The sequence below is a fragment of the Parambassis ranga genome, chromosome 9 (assembly GCF_900634625.1).
Source record: "Parambassis ranga chromosome 9, fParRan2.1, whole genome shotgun sequence".
Classification (NCBI taxonomy): Eukaryota; Metazoa; Chordata; class Actinopteri; family Ambassidae; genus Parambassis; species Parambassis ranga.
The window spans coordinates 23,603,295-23,616,321 of NC_041030.1; the positions used below are offsets into that span (position 1 = coordinate 23,603,295).

At 47.5% G+C, this 13,027-nt stretch overlaps 2 protein-coding genes across 2 annotated transcripts; both read left to right on the forward strand.

Annotated features, from left to right (window-relative positions):
• Positions 1-37: 37 nt before the first annotated feature.
• On the forward strand, positions 38-967 carry LOC114441235 (uncharacterized). Its single transcript, XM_028414040.1, has one exon. The coding sequence runs from the start codon at positions 38-40 to the stop codon at positions 965-967; it is 930 nt and encodes a 309-aa protein (XP_028269841.1).
• An 8,093-nt stretch (positions 968-9,060) lies between these two features.
• On the forward strand, positions 9,061-12,862 carry LOC114441667 (fibrinogen C domain-containing protein 1-like). The gene is made up of 9 exons (XM_028414696.1): positions 9,061-9,116; positions 9,687-9,765; positions 10,149-10,264; positions 10,334-10,694; positions 10,765-10,897; positions 10,999-11,135; positions 11,351-11,447; positions 11,619-11,798; positions 12,567-12,862. The coding sequence occupies exons 2-9, from the start codon at positions 9,688-9,690 to the stop codon at positions 12,836-12,838; spliced, it is 1,374 nt and encodes a 457-aa protein (XP_028270497.1). The 5' UTR covers positions 9,061-9,116; position 9,687; the 3' UTR covers positions 12,839-12,862.
• The last annotated feature ends 165 nt before the right edge of the window (positions 12,863-13,027 follow it).

Genomic DNA, 13,027 nt, shown 5'->3' on the forward strand with positions numbered 1-13,027 from the left:
GGCGTATTATCAAAAGCTGCGCGTTGGTGCACAGAAGATGGCCGATCTGCCGGAGGACAGGGTATCTCCAGATTTACCCCCCTTTACCCATGTGGGCATTGATTACTTTGGTCCCATAGAAGTGAAGCGGGGCCGGTCATATGTTAAAAGATGGGGAGTCATCTTTACCTGCTTGGTGAGTCGGGCAATACATCTGGAAGTGGCAAACTCACTGGACACTGACTCCTGCATCAATGCACTACGCAGATTTTTGTGCCGCAGAGGAACAGTGTCAACCATTCGCACGGACAACGGAACAAACTTCGTGGGGGCACAGAAAGAGCTGAAGACCGCACTTGCAACACTTAAAAACGCACTATTGAAGGATGGAGTGAAGTGGTTATTTAACCCACCTTTTGGAGCCCATTACGGTGGAGTGTGGGAAAGGTTGATTGGGCCGGTGAAGAGGATTCTCTATTCTGTTCTGAAAGAACAACAACTGGATGATGAGACCCTACAGACAGCACTATGCGAAGCAGAGGCTATAATGAATGACAGACCATTAACGACAGTGTCAAGTGATCCCAATGATCTTGAACCCCTTACCCCAAACCACCTCCTACAACTAAAAAATAAACCAATCATGCCTCCAGGACTCTTTCATAAAAACGACCTGTACTCACGGAGAAGATGGAGACAGGCCCAGTACCTTGCTGATCTCTTCTGGCGAAGGTGGACTAGAGAGTATCTATCATTCCTCCAGAAGAGAGTTAAGTGGCTCCACACCAAACGAAGCCTTTGTCCGAATGACCTCGTCATCATAGTGGACGACGCAGCACCTAGGAGCTCTTGGCTCCTGGGCCGTGTAATAAAGACTCTCCCAGGATCTAAGGGCCTTGTCCGGAGCGTCTTGGTAAAAACCAAGAGCAACATCATTCAAAGACCTATCGACAGGCTCTGCCTTCTTTCGGAGGCAGCCGTTAACTAGAGGGCTATGTGCTGGTAACCTCTGGCCCTCAACAACACATCTCATACACACACTCCACTCCGCGTCCTTTTGGACGTTCTGGAACCCTGGACATATATCATACAATCAAAGGATCACACGAACTATCATGATTTACAAAACCTTTATGAGAAAATGTATGTCTGTATGTTTTGTATTGCGAGGTGTATGAAATCCTTACATAAGTTTCAGTTTGGCCCTTGTTTAAATGTTTAATTGTACTGCTTTAGCACTTACAATTAGGGGCCGGTATGTCAGGGCCAAAATTATCTTTTTATTTTTAGACAAATTATGTTGTATTATGGTCTTAAGCCCCTCCCTCCTTTTCGCCTCCGTAAGGATGAGGGCGGCGACATGCAGGTAGCGAGAATGAAGGTGTTTTAGGAGACAATCAGGCACACCTGAGGGACGCTGGTCAGAGAGGGAAGTGGGACAGTTTTTTGACTGCAAAGGCAGACTGTAGAAAGCGATGTTTTTCTTTTTCTTGGAAAGTTTCGTAATTTAAGTTAATAAACGTTCGAATAAGATTCTGTATCGGCAGCTGCCTTTTGTTTTTCTTTTATTGACCGGCGCAGATGCGGCTCTTATCCGGAGCCGCAACAGTAACAGACTGATGGACATGGAATATGATTCTGAATCAGACGGTCTGTCTGTAGCAGACGGTGCATCATGACAGAGTCTGTAGGTGTCTTAGTTCAGTGTCCGCCACGGTTACTTTGACACACAACAGACACAAGGTATACGGAAACTGTTACTTTTATCAATTAATAAATAATGATTAATGATAGAGAGAAAGTTCAGCGTCTTCTCCAAGAGAAAGAGGAACAGGTGAAACTGCTCACAGACAAGAACAGTGAGCTCCTCTCAAAGGTTTCTGAGCAGGCCAACATTATCCACACCCTGACTGCCAAAAGGGAGCAACGAGAAGAGGAGATGCTGGCCGTGGGCTCGTGTCCTGATGGACGGTTCCTCAAATTTAATATTGAGATTGGACGAGGATCCTTCAAGTCAGTTTACAAAGGACTCGACACTGAGAAAGGAGTGGGAGTGGCCTGGTGTGAGCTGCAGGTAACAAAAATAGACACAGAACTACACTACACACAAAACCTGTTGATGTGTATATCCCCCAGAGGTACTCCCTGCCATGAACAGGTGCTCACAGTTGTGTCACTGTGGTTACTGAACAGATTAAATGTGACCTCACAGGGCTGCCACTACAGGAAATACAAAGCTACTTCATTAAGTTAGCACTTAAAGTTGATTTTCAAAGTTTTAATGTTAGATGTATTCTTATCTACTCCTACTTTTAAATAATACATATATTTTCCTGTGTTTAGGCTAGGTTGTCGGTTGTGGGATTATGAAATTAGGTTTTCTGTTTTTAAGATGGGTTGAAAGGCAAATTGAATTTATCAGGTCAGAGAGTGTTGCTGAACTTTTATGGTTTTAGCAGATTGTGTTGCAGAGCATGAGGTCTAATTGGACACATGTAGCAAGACGTGAATTCTTCAGGTTTAGTCGGCTTAGTTAATATTTACCAAGTGTCTGACTCATCAGTGTCTGTCTGTCCCAGTGACAATGTGACATTTTGGTGTTATGTCAGCAGTTTGTATGTTGTTACTGTATGAGGGTGCAGCGTCCTTCATGTGGAAGGATTTCCATGTGAGACTCATCAGCGCACTAACCAATGAACCCATCAATGAATGGATGTATTCTTGTGTGCACATTTAACAGACCCATCGTCTGAGCAAGTCTAAGTGTGAGCGCTTCAATGCAGAGGTGGACATGCTGAAAACTCTGCAGCACCCAAACATTGTCCGATTCCTTGACTCCTGGAAGGTAACGCTGAAGGGCCACAAATGCAGTATCCTGGTGACGGAACTCATGACATCTGGGACACTCAAGTCGTAAGTCCAATGCAGGACATGGAAACCTGGTCTGTCTGACTCCTACTTTACACACAAGAAAACTCATTTTAGTTCCCAGATGCCTCTTTTAAAACTCCCATGGAACTTCTATTTCTGAATTTTCCCCTGCCAACTTTGGAGCTTAAATGCTCCACACTCATTTGACTTCTGGGATCTCACTTGTCCTGTACAGGTACCTGCGCAGGTTCCGTCTGCTGCAGCTGAAGTTGCTGCAGCGATTTAGCTTCAAAATCCTGAAGGGGCTTCAGTACCTGCACTCGCGCTGCCCCCCCGTCCTGCACGGAGACCTTAAGTGCGACAACATCTTCATCAGCGGACCCACTGCCTCCATCAAGATTGGAGGCTTGGGCATTGCGACATGCCAGAAGGTTTCATCCTTTGGTATGCGCATACTAGAGATGGTGACTTCTGCCTGACTGCCAAAAGGGAGCAACAGGAAGCAGAAGACCTGAGAGACCTGCAGAAAACGCTTGCAGAGAAGGAAGAAGACATCATGTGTCTTCAGCGGTCTCTGGATCTCCAGCAAGAACAGACTAAAACATTAACGCAGAAGTTGAACCAGATGAGCTCATATAATGACGCCTCCTTGGAAAACCGACTGAGAGAGAAAGTTCAGCGTCTTCTCCAAGAGAAAGAGGAACAGGTGAAACTGCTCACAGACAAGAACAGTGAGCTCCTCTCAAAGGTTTCTGAGCAGGCCAACATTATCCACACCCTGACTGCCAAAAAGGAGCAACGAGAAGAGGAGATGCTGGCCGTGGGCTCATGTCCTGATGGACGGTTCCTCAAATTTAATATTGAGATTGGACGAGGATCCTTCAAGTCAGTAAACAAAGGACTCGACACTGAGACCGGAGTGGGAGTGGCCCGGTTACTTCCTTGTGTTTCCCGCCTTTAGGATTGCTCGCCCTGCCCTGATGTGTCTCACCTGTGTCTTGTTACCCTTCTGTATTTAAGTCCTGTGCTCCCCTTTGTTCTTGTTAGTCCGTCCGTTTATCCGTGCTGTGTTCCCGTGTGTGTTTCCATCCTCCCTTTTGGATCTCCGTTAGGTTTGGTTTGTTTTTTGCTAGTTTGTTCTTGTTGGATTAGTTAGTTGCTTTTTACTCCTGATTTGTACTTTGCATTCTGGGATTTTATGTTTTTTGACCTTTTTGACTTTATTAAAAGCTCACTTTTAGTTCACCTCAGCCTTCATGTCTGCATTTGGGTCCAAACACCCCAAAACACATCAGCACCGACACAAAATGTGGTGAAATTACGTGAAGGCACCATGAAAAACTGTCTCCATAGAAAGTTAATGCCAGGCATTTTCATAGGGACACCACGGTTTTTTAATACGTGTGGATACCTGTGGACCACAGATATGAGCGCCAGTAGAAATGAATGAGGGCCGGTTCATATTATCATTACACGAACTATCTGCTGCTTGAAGGCCGCTTCCTCAGCCGGACTATATGGAAAACATGATTCTTTTCGATCCCATACGCACTCCTAAGCCCACACGGACCAAAACTTATCAAAAGTGCAGAGCTTTATCACACGCTCTGCCCGTGGCGTCGCCACGAAGTTGACACTTCGCCAATGCACAGGAAATAGGTGTTTTTGTGGCTGTATCTCCCGCATACTTCATCCTATGTTGATGACTCTTCAGTGTTACGAATCATTTTCTTCATAGTTTTCGTTAACGACCTTTTTTTGCTGATAAAAATGAGACGATAACTAAATAAAAACGCAAGGTGCCAAAAACGAAGACGAAATGTACTGACACTTTCGTCAACTGAAACTTTCACAGAACGTCCGGCCGTTTTTTTCCGATCCGACGTACGGTTTTCACGTAAATCTGCAGCAGCACCTGTGTGTGTGGTTCCTCTCTTCAGTCTGTGAGAGCTGTCGTACCTGCAGCTGTCTGAACAGACTGTGGCGTAGGCGGCCGATGCACTGGAGCAGAGCCCAACGCGAAGCCCAGCGTGCTGCTGTCGTAAACACGCCGCTTCTTTACTATTCTCCTTATGGGGACACATTTTCGGCACGTAACTAGTCCCACAGCTTTTGCGTGAGCGACCTGAAACTTTTACAGGACGTCCGGCCATATCGGGACACCTGTGCTATGAGTTTTCTTTCCATTCCGATGTACGGTTTTCGCGTAAATCGCAAAAAATCAGTGGGCGAACGACATAGACGGTGAATGGGGAGAGAGAGAGAAAAAAGGCAAAAATCACAAAACCATGGTCTCTTTGTGGCCCTCTAACTCAGCCATACTGTCACCTACAGACATGATTCAAAGTTTAAACGGGTCAGCAGAAGTAGACCTACATTTTCCTAAATACATGTGTGTTTCAGTTTTGTTTAGTTTAGGAGCTGTGGCAGTTTCCGTTTTGTCGACATTTTAAACGCCTTTGTCTCTCTCTCCAGTGTGTGATGATGTCACGCACTCTAACTTTCCCTCCTTTTTCCAAAACAGAAACAAAAGGTAAACTACTTCAATTTGTGGCCACACTGGGTGCTCCACATACATAAATTTACTATCAAAACGTAGGGATTTTTGTCCCGGTCAAGCTGGTGCACCTCTCTTTGCCATGTGACCCACAGTTTTTGGTCAGCTGACCCTCAAGCGCAGGGAGCGCCACTCCATCCTCCCATCCACTCCTATGTTAAACTTGGCCAAGATTTCAGATGAAAATCCTGATGGGCAAGGCATTTCTAACCTGCTGGTACGGACACATACATTGATCAAAACACATGGATTTAAAAACTACATTAGTAGACAAGTGTCTGGCGCTGACGGTGGAAGAATTTTTCCTCTGGGACTTTTCGTTGTCCAGTAAGAAGCATTTGTTTGGAGGCTGTTTCTAGCTGCCTCTGAGTTTTCTGAGCTGTCTGTGCTCTCTCCCTCTGCAACAGAAGGGAGGGGGCTGGGGGGGCTGAGAGGGCCGTTTCCAGGGTAACCTCCACAGGTGCTCTGACTTGGAGGCTTCTCTGATGACATCATCTAACATGGCCGCTCCCATTATTATTATTTTTTTTTCCTGCTTTATTCAAACATGTTTCAACATGACATTGGAAGACATTCAATTTACAAAGAACTCGTTTGAGGCATACAGAATGTGTTTGCATTCAAAACAGTACAAATGATAACATTCAACAGTCTATAACAAAACTAAAGAAGAAGAAAAAGAAATCAAACAGACATTACAGCAGTTACAGGGGCTGACGTTTCAATAAGCTTAAGCGTGTCCAAGGATAAGGGAATGTAAAATTAGAAGACAAGCGACTCAGACATTGTTTCATATAAGTCATTCATTGACTGGTTTTCCTCTATTAGTGTTTTTAGGGATGTTAAATAGTTTTTAATTTGGTTTTTAAAGCCGTTGATGGTAGGCTTGCTGTTGTTCCACTTATTCTTGTCTATATGATGATTATGATAATGTTTACCATCTTAGATATTTCCTTTGACAGACCTTCCATATAAATCATCACTTGATGTACGTTAAACGAAGAATTGTTCATCCCAATATTCAACCATCGGTAAACATCCTTCCAAAACATCATTGTGACTGAACAAGAGAAAAAAGGTTCAGTTGTTTCATTATTTGTCTCAAAACACATGGACTGACTTCAGAGCTAAACCTTTTCCTTATAGTTAAAGATAAGATAATATAAGTTATAGATAAATGGCCGCTCCCATTAACAATGCATTGGGCTCATTCAAACCAATGTAACTACACTGTATTGAGGCAGACACACACACACACACATATACAACCATACAGGAACATACACAACTACACTCACACATGCACACACACACCTACAAATTATACATCAAATCGACCGGCTCGGTCAGGACTACTACCCTGTGAGGTTTGGTAGTGATTGGATAAATGGTGTTTGAAAAAACTCCAGAAAAACTGCGATCAACCCTCCCCACAGGCATCAAGTCACTGTCAAACTTTGAAGGCATGCCGTTTGGGCATGCTTTCACATAGAACCTTCATTCAAAATGTAAAATGTAGATAAACATCAGACCTCTGACATATTGAGGCGCTATGTCCGTGCTACTTACTGTTTTCACAGGCAAGCCACTTAAGCTGACCTAACCCCCCTCATAGGAAATAATGGGAAACTGGTCAGATCCCTGACAAAACCCAGTCAACTTTGAAGCCTAGCAGTCTGGCATGCCTCTACACAGAATATTCATTTCCACTTTAGACAACTCAGAAGTAGTTGGACTTTGTCATATTGAGTCCCCTATGTTCATGTCTTTTACCCAACTCCATAAAATAGCAGCCAAAGTTGCATCCACATCTTTAGGAGCCCTCCATTCCTCCATGGAGAAGCTTAGGGCCCATTAAACCTGATGTAAAACCAATCAGAAACACTGGAAAAACATGAAATGTCATCAGTGGCATTGTTGACATGTGGCAGTGATGGCGGTGGCGGCATCGTGTCAATACATGGGGCGAACCGGCAGCAGAGTGTGGGCGAGCGCGCATTGGCCCACTCAAAGGTTCTTGTGAAATGTTCTACTTATTATATTCTTATTGTTTTCAGGGGTTATTTCCTGATGTGGAGAAGTTCAGTCTGCCGCCGCCCCTCAGAAAGTTGTGGGTTTTGGTGACGCTGGTTTTGAAGATGCATGTCACTGGTGTGAGGAAGAATTCAGGATTAAGGTGTGAAATAAAACTGGAGATGATCCCACAGCGCTGGGTGTGCCGCTCGCCGTTGGTCCGTCCCTCTCCTCTTCATGTGACAGGTGTGGGGGTGGGCTCTATACATATGAATAAGATGCAGAAAAAGAGCTTTGACGTTAGAACTCGTTAAGCAGATTGGATCTAGAAACGCTCAGTGATAATGAAACAGGCTCATGGTGGGAGGAGCCGGACCCCCTGCAGGAGCAGCCATTGTTTCTTCTTCTGGCCTGATTACAAAGATCACATCCAGCTCAGCTGAAGGCTCCTTACAGAGGGGCTGGGTCAGTAATGGGATACATCTACTAATCAGAATACAAAATACAAAATATTCTGTTACAGTTACAGTCCAAAGAGATGGTAATCAGATTACAGTTACACTGTTGTCAGAGGATTACATGGCGGTACTCGTGTGTTCACTCTGCTGGATGAAACCAGTCACATAACAACCACTTCTTCTACAAGGCAAAGATCCTGTTCACAGCAGATGTCTCACTCTCCTGACCGCGTGTGGTTACATGTGATGAACAGTCATTGGAGTGAGAGCTCTTACCGTACATACAACATCTTTGATCAAAGCTCAAGTTTTTGGTTCATGTCAGCAAACTGGACAGAGGACAGTGAGGGGACAGAGGACAGTGAGGGGGGCAGAGGACAGTGAGGGGGACAGAGGACAGTGGTGTAAATAGTTTTCCTTAAAAAAGTCAAGTTTCCCTCTCTCTCTCTCCCCTCCTCTCTCTCTCTCTCCTCTCTCTCTCACTCCCTCTCTCTCTCTCCCCCCTCTCTCTCTCTCTCCCTCTCTCCTCCCTCCTCTCTCTCTCTCTCCCTCTCTCTCTCTCCCCTCCTCTCTCTCCCTCCCCTCTCTCTCTCCCTCTCTCTCTCTCCCTCCCTCTCTCTCTCTCTCCCCTCCTCTCTCTCCCTCCCTCTCTCTCTCCCTCTCTCTCTCTCTCCCTCTCTCTCCCCCCTCTCTCTCTCTCACTCCCTCTCTCTCTCCCTCCCTCCCTCTCTCTCTCCCTCTCTCTCTCTCTCCCCTCCTCTCTCTCTCTCTCTCTCAGTGTCAGTCTGAGTCTCTCGCCCTCTCTCTCTCTCTCTCTCTCTCCCTCCTCTCTCTCCCCTCCTCTCTCTCCCTCCCTCTCTCTCTCCCTCTCTCTCTCTCCCCTCTCTCTCTCTCCCTCCCTCTCTCTCTCCCCCCTCTCTCTCTCCCTCCCTCTCTCTCTCTCTCCCTCTCTCCCTCCCTCCCTCTCTCTCTCTCTCCCTCTCTCTCTCTTCTCTCTCCCTCTCTCTCTCCCCTCCTCTCTCTTCTCTCTCTCTCTCTCTCTCTCCCCTCCTCTCTCTCTTCTCTCTCTCTCCCTCTCTCAGTGTCAGTCTGAGTCTCTCGCCCCACTGTGCAGCAGATGGTCTCTGTCTCAGTCGGTGTCTGTCACTCGGCAGCAGATAGTTTCTCTCTCTCTGTTGATCCAACACTTCAAACTTTTTATTTGATCGTCTCTGAATCTCAGTCCTGACCACAGCCAGGTGAGCAATTGATTATTGATGAATGGGTTTATAGACGGACTGCTCTGTTAACTTCCTGTGAGGCTTTTGAAGTTTGAGCTGTTGTTGACGTCAGTGTGTTCACATCATTTTGTCCCAGTTTCCAGTACAGAAGCTGCGCTGCAGTTGCAAACGATGGGTCTGACCTAACATGTTCGAACTGAGTGTGTGTGTGTGTGTGTGTAGCTGTCAGACACTGATAAGTTGATTCAATTGAATCTGACAGAACCTGCTGCTCACCTGCACAGATCTGAACCTCCTCCACCTGTGGGCGGTGGCGGGGCTGTTTTAGCTGTTCACGCCTCACACCTTCTGTTCCTAACACCTTCCTCTAACACCTCCACTGACATCAGTGGATCAGAACACGGGAACCCTGACGGAGGTCGTCCATCTGCAGGTTCCTCTGGTCTCAGTATCAGTTCCTGTGGGCATCCTGCCGGAAGCTGTGGTTTAGTGTGGTCATTGAACCTGAAGGGAGGTCACTGAGGAGGAGGGTGATGATGATGATGATGATGATGATGATGATGGTAACAGGTTGTGTTTGTGTGTCAGAATGATGCTAAATGACCAGTGGACCATCATGAACAACAGCAGCTCGGAGCTCGACAGCAAGCGGCCCAGCAAACACAAGGTAATGCCTGACTGCTGCGCTAGCTGTCGGCTTCACAGGCGCTCTGCTAGCTGGGATCCGTACACCTACACTAGCTGCCTGCTCACTCCGGTATGCTGGCCTCACACTACACAGCTATAAGTTTTATACTGTCACACCAGTGTACTAGTACTTAATACATATTAGCCTCACACACATTCTGCAGGCTGCTAGCTCCTCAGACAGTTGTTAGCTTCCAGGCTGCAGAGCTTTGTGTGTTAATCTGGAGTTAAAGTGTCAGATCAGCATCTAATCTGCAGCAGCTGTCACAGATTAAACTCAGCAGGCGCTCTCAGGACTACATCACTCTGAGATTTACCAGACGGTGTTTAGAAGCCTCACTTCGTCTGTGTATGTGTCTTAAGAGGTGCTGCAACTTCCTGTTGTGGTCGCTCGTCGTGTTGGTTCTCATTGCATCCGTTGTCACGGCAACAGTCACCATCCTGTACCTGAACCAATATCCTCTGCCCTTCATCAGCAGGTAATGCACCTTTTCTGTCTGCCCGCCCTCTCTCCGTAACCCTGATATTAAAGGTTGTTATGGTAACAGGGGTGGACTCTCCTCACCTGTGATTGCAACCAATCCCAAGGAGTCCGGTGCCCTGGTGACAGTGTCACGGGTTGCAGACGGTGAACCAATCAGCATCTTCCTGGACCCGAACTGTCCAGACTTCAGTGAGCACTTCCTGCGCTGGGAGGCACTGCAGAGCTCACTGCTGCGAACGCTGACCAATCACAATGCAGATGACTGGCAGGAACGGGGATTGGTCCAGAAGCTGTCCGAGGAGCTGAAGGTGCTATCAGGCCACGCCCACAACCTGAGGCTGGAATATGACTCGCTGAAAAGAGGTCATGGTGTTCTGGACCAGCGGCTGGATGGACTGCAGAGCGAGCAGAGCCGCATCGTCCAGGTAGGGTTCAGTTCCATCCAGCTCCAGTCCACTGTGGTCACACTCACAGCTCCTCCGTGTCCCTGCGCAGGTGTTGTCTGACAGTCACTCAGGTGTGTTGAAGCTAGCAGCAGGTCTCAGTGATTCTCTGATCAGCCTGCAGAGGGAGACAGAGAGTCTACAGAGACTGAAGAGTGAGCTGAGCAGAGACAACACACATGCAGGTAACACACACACATTCGCACACAGCTGACTGAAATGAGGAAGTGATGTCTGATTGGTGGACAGGTGTCCATCGCTGTGATTTGTGTCCTGTGTCCCTCAGCTGTCAGACCCAGGGACTGCAGTGATGTCCTGGCCGCCGGTGTCTCACAGGATGGAGTGTATTCTGTGTTTCCCCCACATGACCCGGACGGCTTCATGGTATATTGTGACATGACCACTGATGGAGGAGGCTGGACGGTATGGACACAGAAAGACAGAGACACTCAAAGACAGACAAAGATTTGGTGACAGTTTGTCAGTGATCTTGTTGAACACTTTCCCTGTGACATTGCTAATGCTAATTAGCTGCTAATGCTAAACAGGGACTTATGGAACAAACGGGTAGCTGTCAGGGTCAGCTGGTCCGAGCGCCACAGATGACCGTGTCCAACGTGCCCCTGTGTGTGCTGTAGGTGATCCAGAGGAGGGAGGACGGCTCGGTGAACTTCTTCAAAGGGTGGGACGCCTACAGGGACGGCTTCGGCACGACCACAGGAGAACACTGGCTGGGTCTGAGAAACACACACAGACACACACACAAAATGCCTTAAAAGTGCAACATGTCCACAGAACCTGTTCCAGCTATGTCTATGTAAATGAGTCCCGTAGGCTCCGCCCCTTTTCACGACAGACCGACACAGTTGTGGGTAAAGATGAAACTGAACGGTCTCTCTCTGTCAGGCCTGCACAGGATCTACTCTCTCACCCGCTTAGGGGGGGTCGAGTTACGTATCGACATGGCTGACTTCGACAACGCCACAGCGTTTGCACATTACTCTGACTTCTCTGTCGGCCGAGACTCTGTGAACCCAGAGGAGGACGGATACCCGCTGAGTGTGGACGGCTACTCTGGGACAGCAGGTACAACACTCAGGGCTACACTCAGGGCTACAGACAGGACTACACAGGACTACACAGGACTACACACAGGACTACAGACAGGACTACACAGGACTACACACAGGACTACAGACAGGACTACACAGGACTACACAGGACTACACACAGGACTACAGACAGGACTACACAGGACTACACAGGACTACACAGGACTACACACAGGACTACAGACAGGACTACACAGGACTACACACAGGACTACAGACAGGACTACACAGGACTACACAGGACTACACACAGGACTACAGACAGGACTACACAGGACTACACAGGACTACACACAGGACTACAGACAGGACTACAGACAGGACTACACACAGGACTACAGACAGGACTACACAGGACTACAGACAGGACTAGCTACAGACAGGACTACAGACAGGACTACAGACAGGACTACAGACAGGACTACACAGGACTACAGACAGGACTACACACAGGACTACACACAGGACTACAGACAGGACTACAGACAGGACTACACACAGGACTACAGACAGGACTACACACAGGACTACACACAGGACTACAGACAGGACTACAGAGGACTACAGACACACAGGACTACAGACAGGACTACAGACAGGACTACACAGGACTACACACAGGACTACAGACAGGACTACAGAGGACTACAGACACACAGGACTACAGACAGGACTACACAGGACTACACACAGGACTACAGACAGGAATACACACAGTAAAGCTACAGTGCTCTCTCCTCAGGCGACGCTCTCCTGAAGCATTCTGGGATGCGGTTCACCACCAAAGATCGGGATCAGGATCAGTCAGAGAACAACTGTGCCGCATACTACCAGGGGGCGTGGTGGTACCGGAACTGCCACACCTCCAACTTAAATGGGCAGTACCTGAGAGGAGGCCACGCCTCCTACGCAGACGGGGTGGAGTGGTCCAGCTGGACAGGCTGGCAGTACTCGCTCCGCTTCACCGAGATGAAGATACGACCCCGACCCAAACCTGAGCCTCAACAGAGCTGAGCTGTGACCCTGTGCTGAACTCACTGCAGCCTCAGAAACATGTTTATACAGATGTGTCCGGTTTCATCCCTGTTCTGATCAATAATGTTTCATACTGTGTGTGACTGCTGAATGTAGTGAATGTTGTCACATTAAAGAGTTTCTGACTGACATCATTTCCATCACATGACGTCATCCTGTCTGTAGATA

What these genes read in the sequence shown, in the direction of transcription:
- LOC114441235 (XM_028414040.1), top strand. Translation starts at nt 38, where the DNA reads ATGGCCGATCTGCCGGAGGACAGGGTATCTCCAGATTTACCCCCCTTT.
- LOC114441667 (XM_028414696.1), top strand. Translation starts at nt 9,688, where the DNA reads ATGATGCTAAATGACCAGTGGACCATCATGAACAACAGCAGCTCGGAG. An exon ending in AGCAGAGCCGCATCGTCCAG is followed by an intron (nt 10,695 to 10,764) that starts GTAGGGTTCAGT and finishes GTCCCTGCGCAG; the next exon opens with GTGTTGTCTGACAGTCACTC. An exon ending in CACAGGAGAACACTGGCTGG is followed by an intron (nt 11,448 to 11,618) that starts GTCTGAGAAACA and finishes TCTCTCTGTCAG; the next exon opens with GCCTGCACAGGATCTACTCT.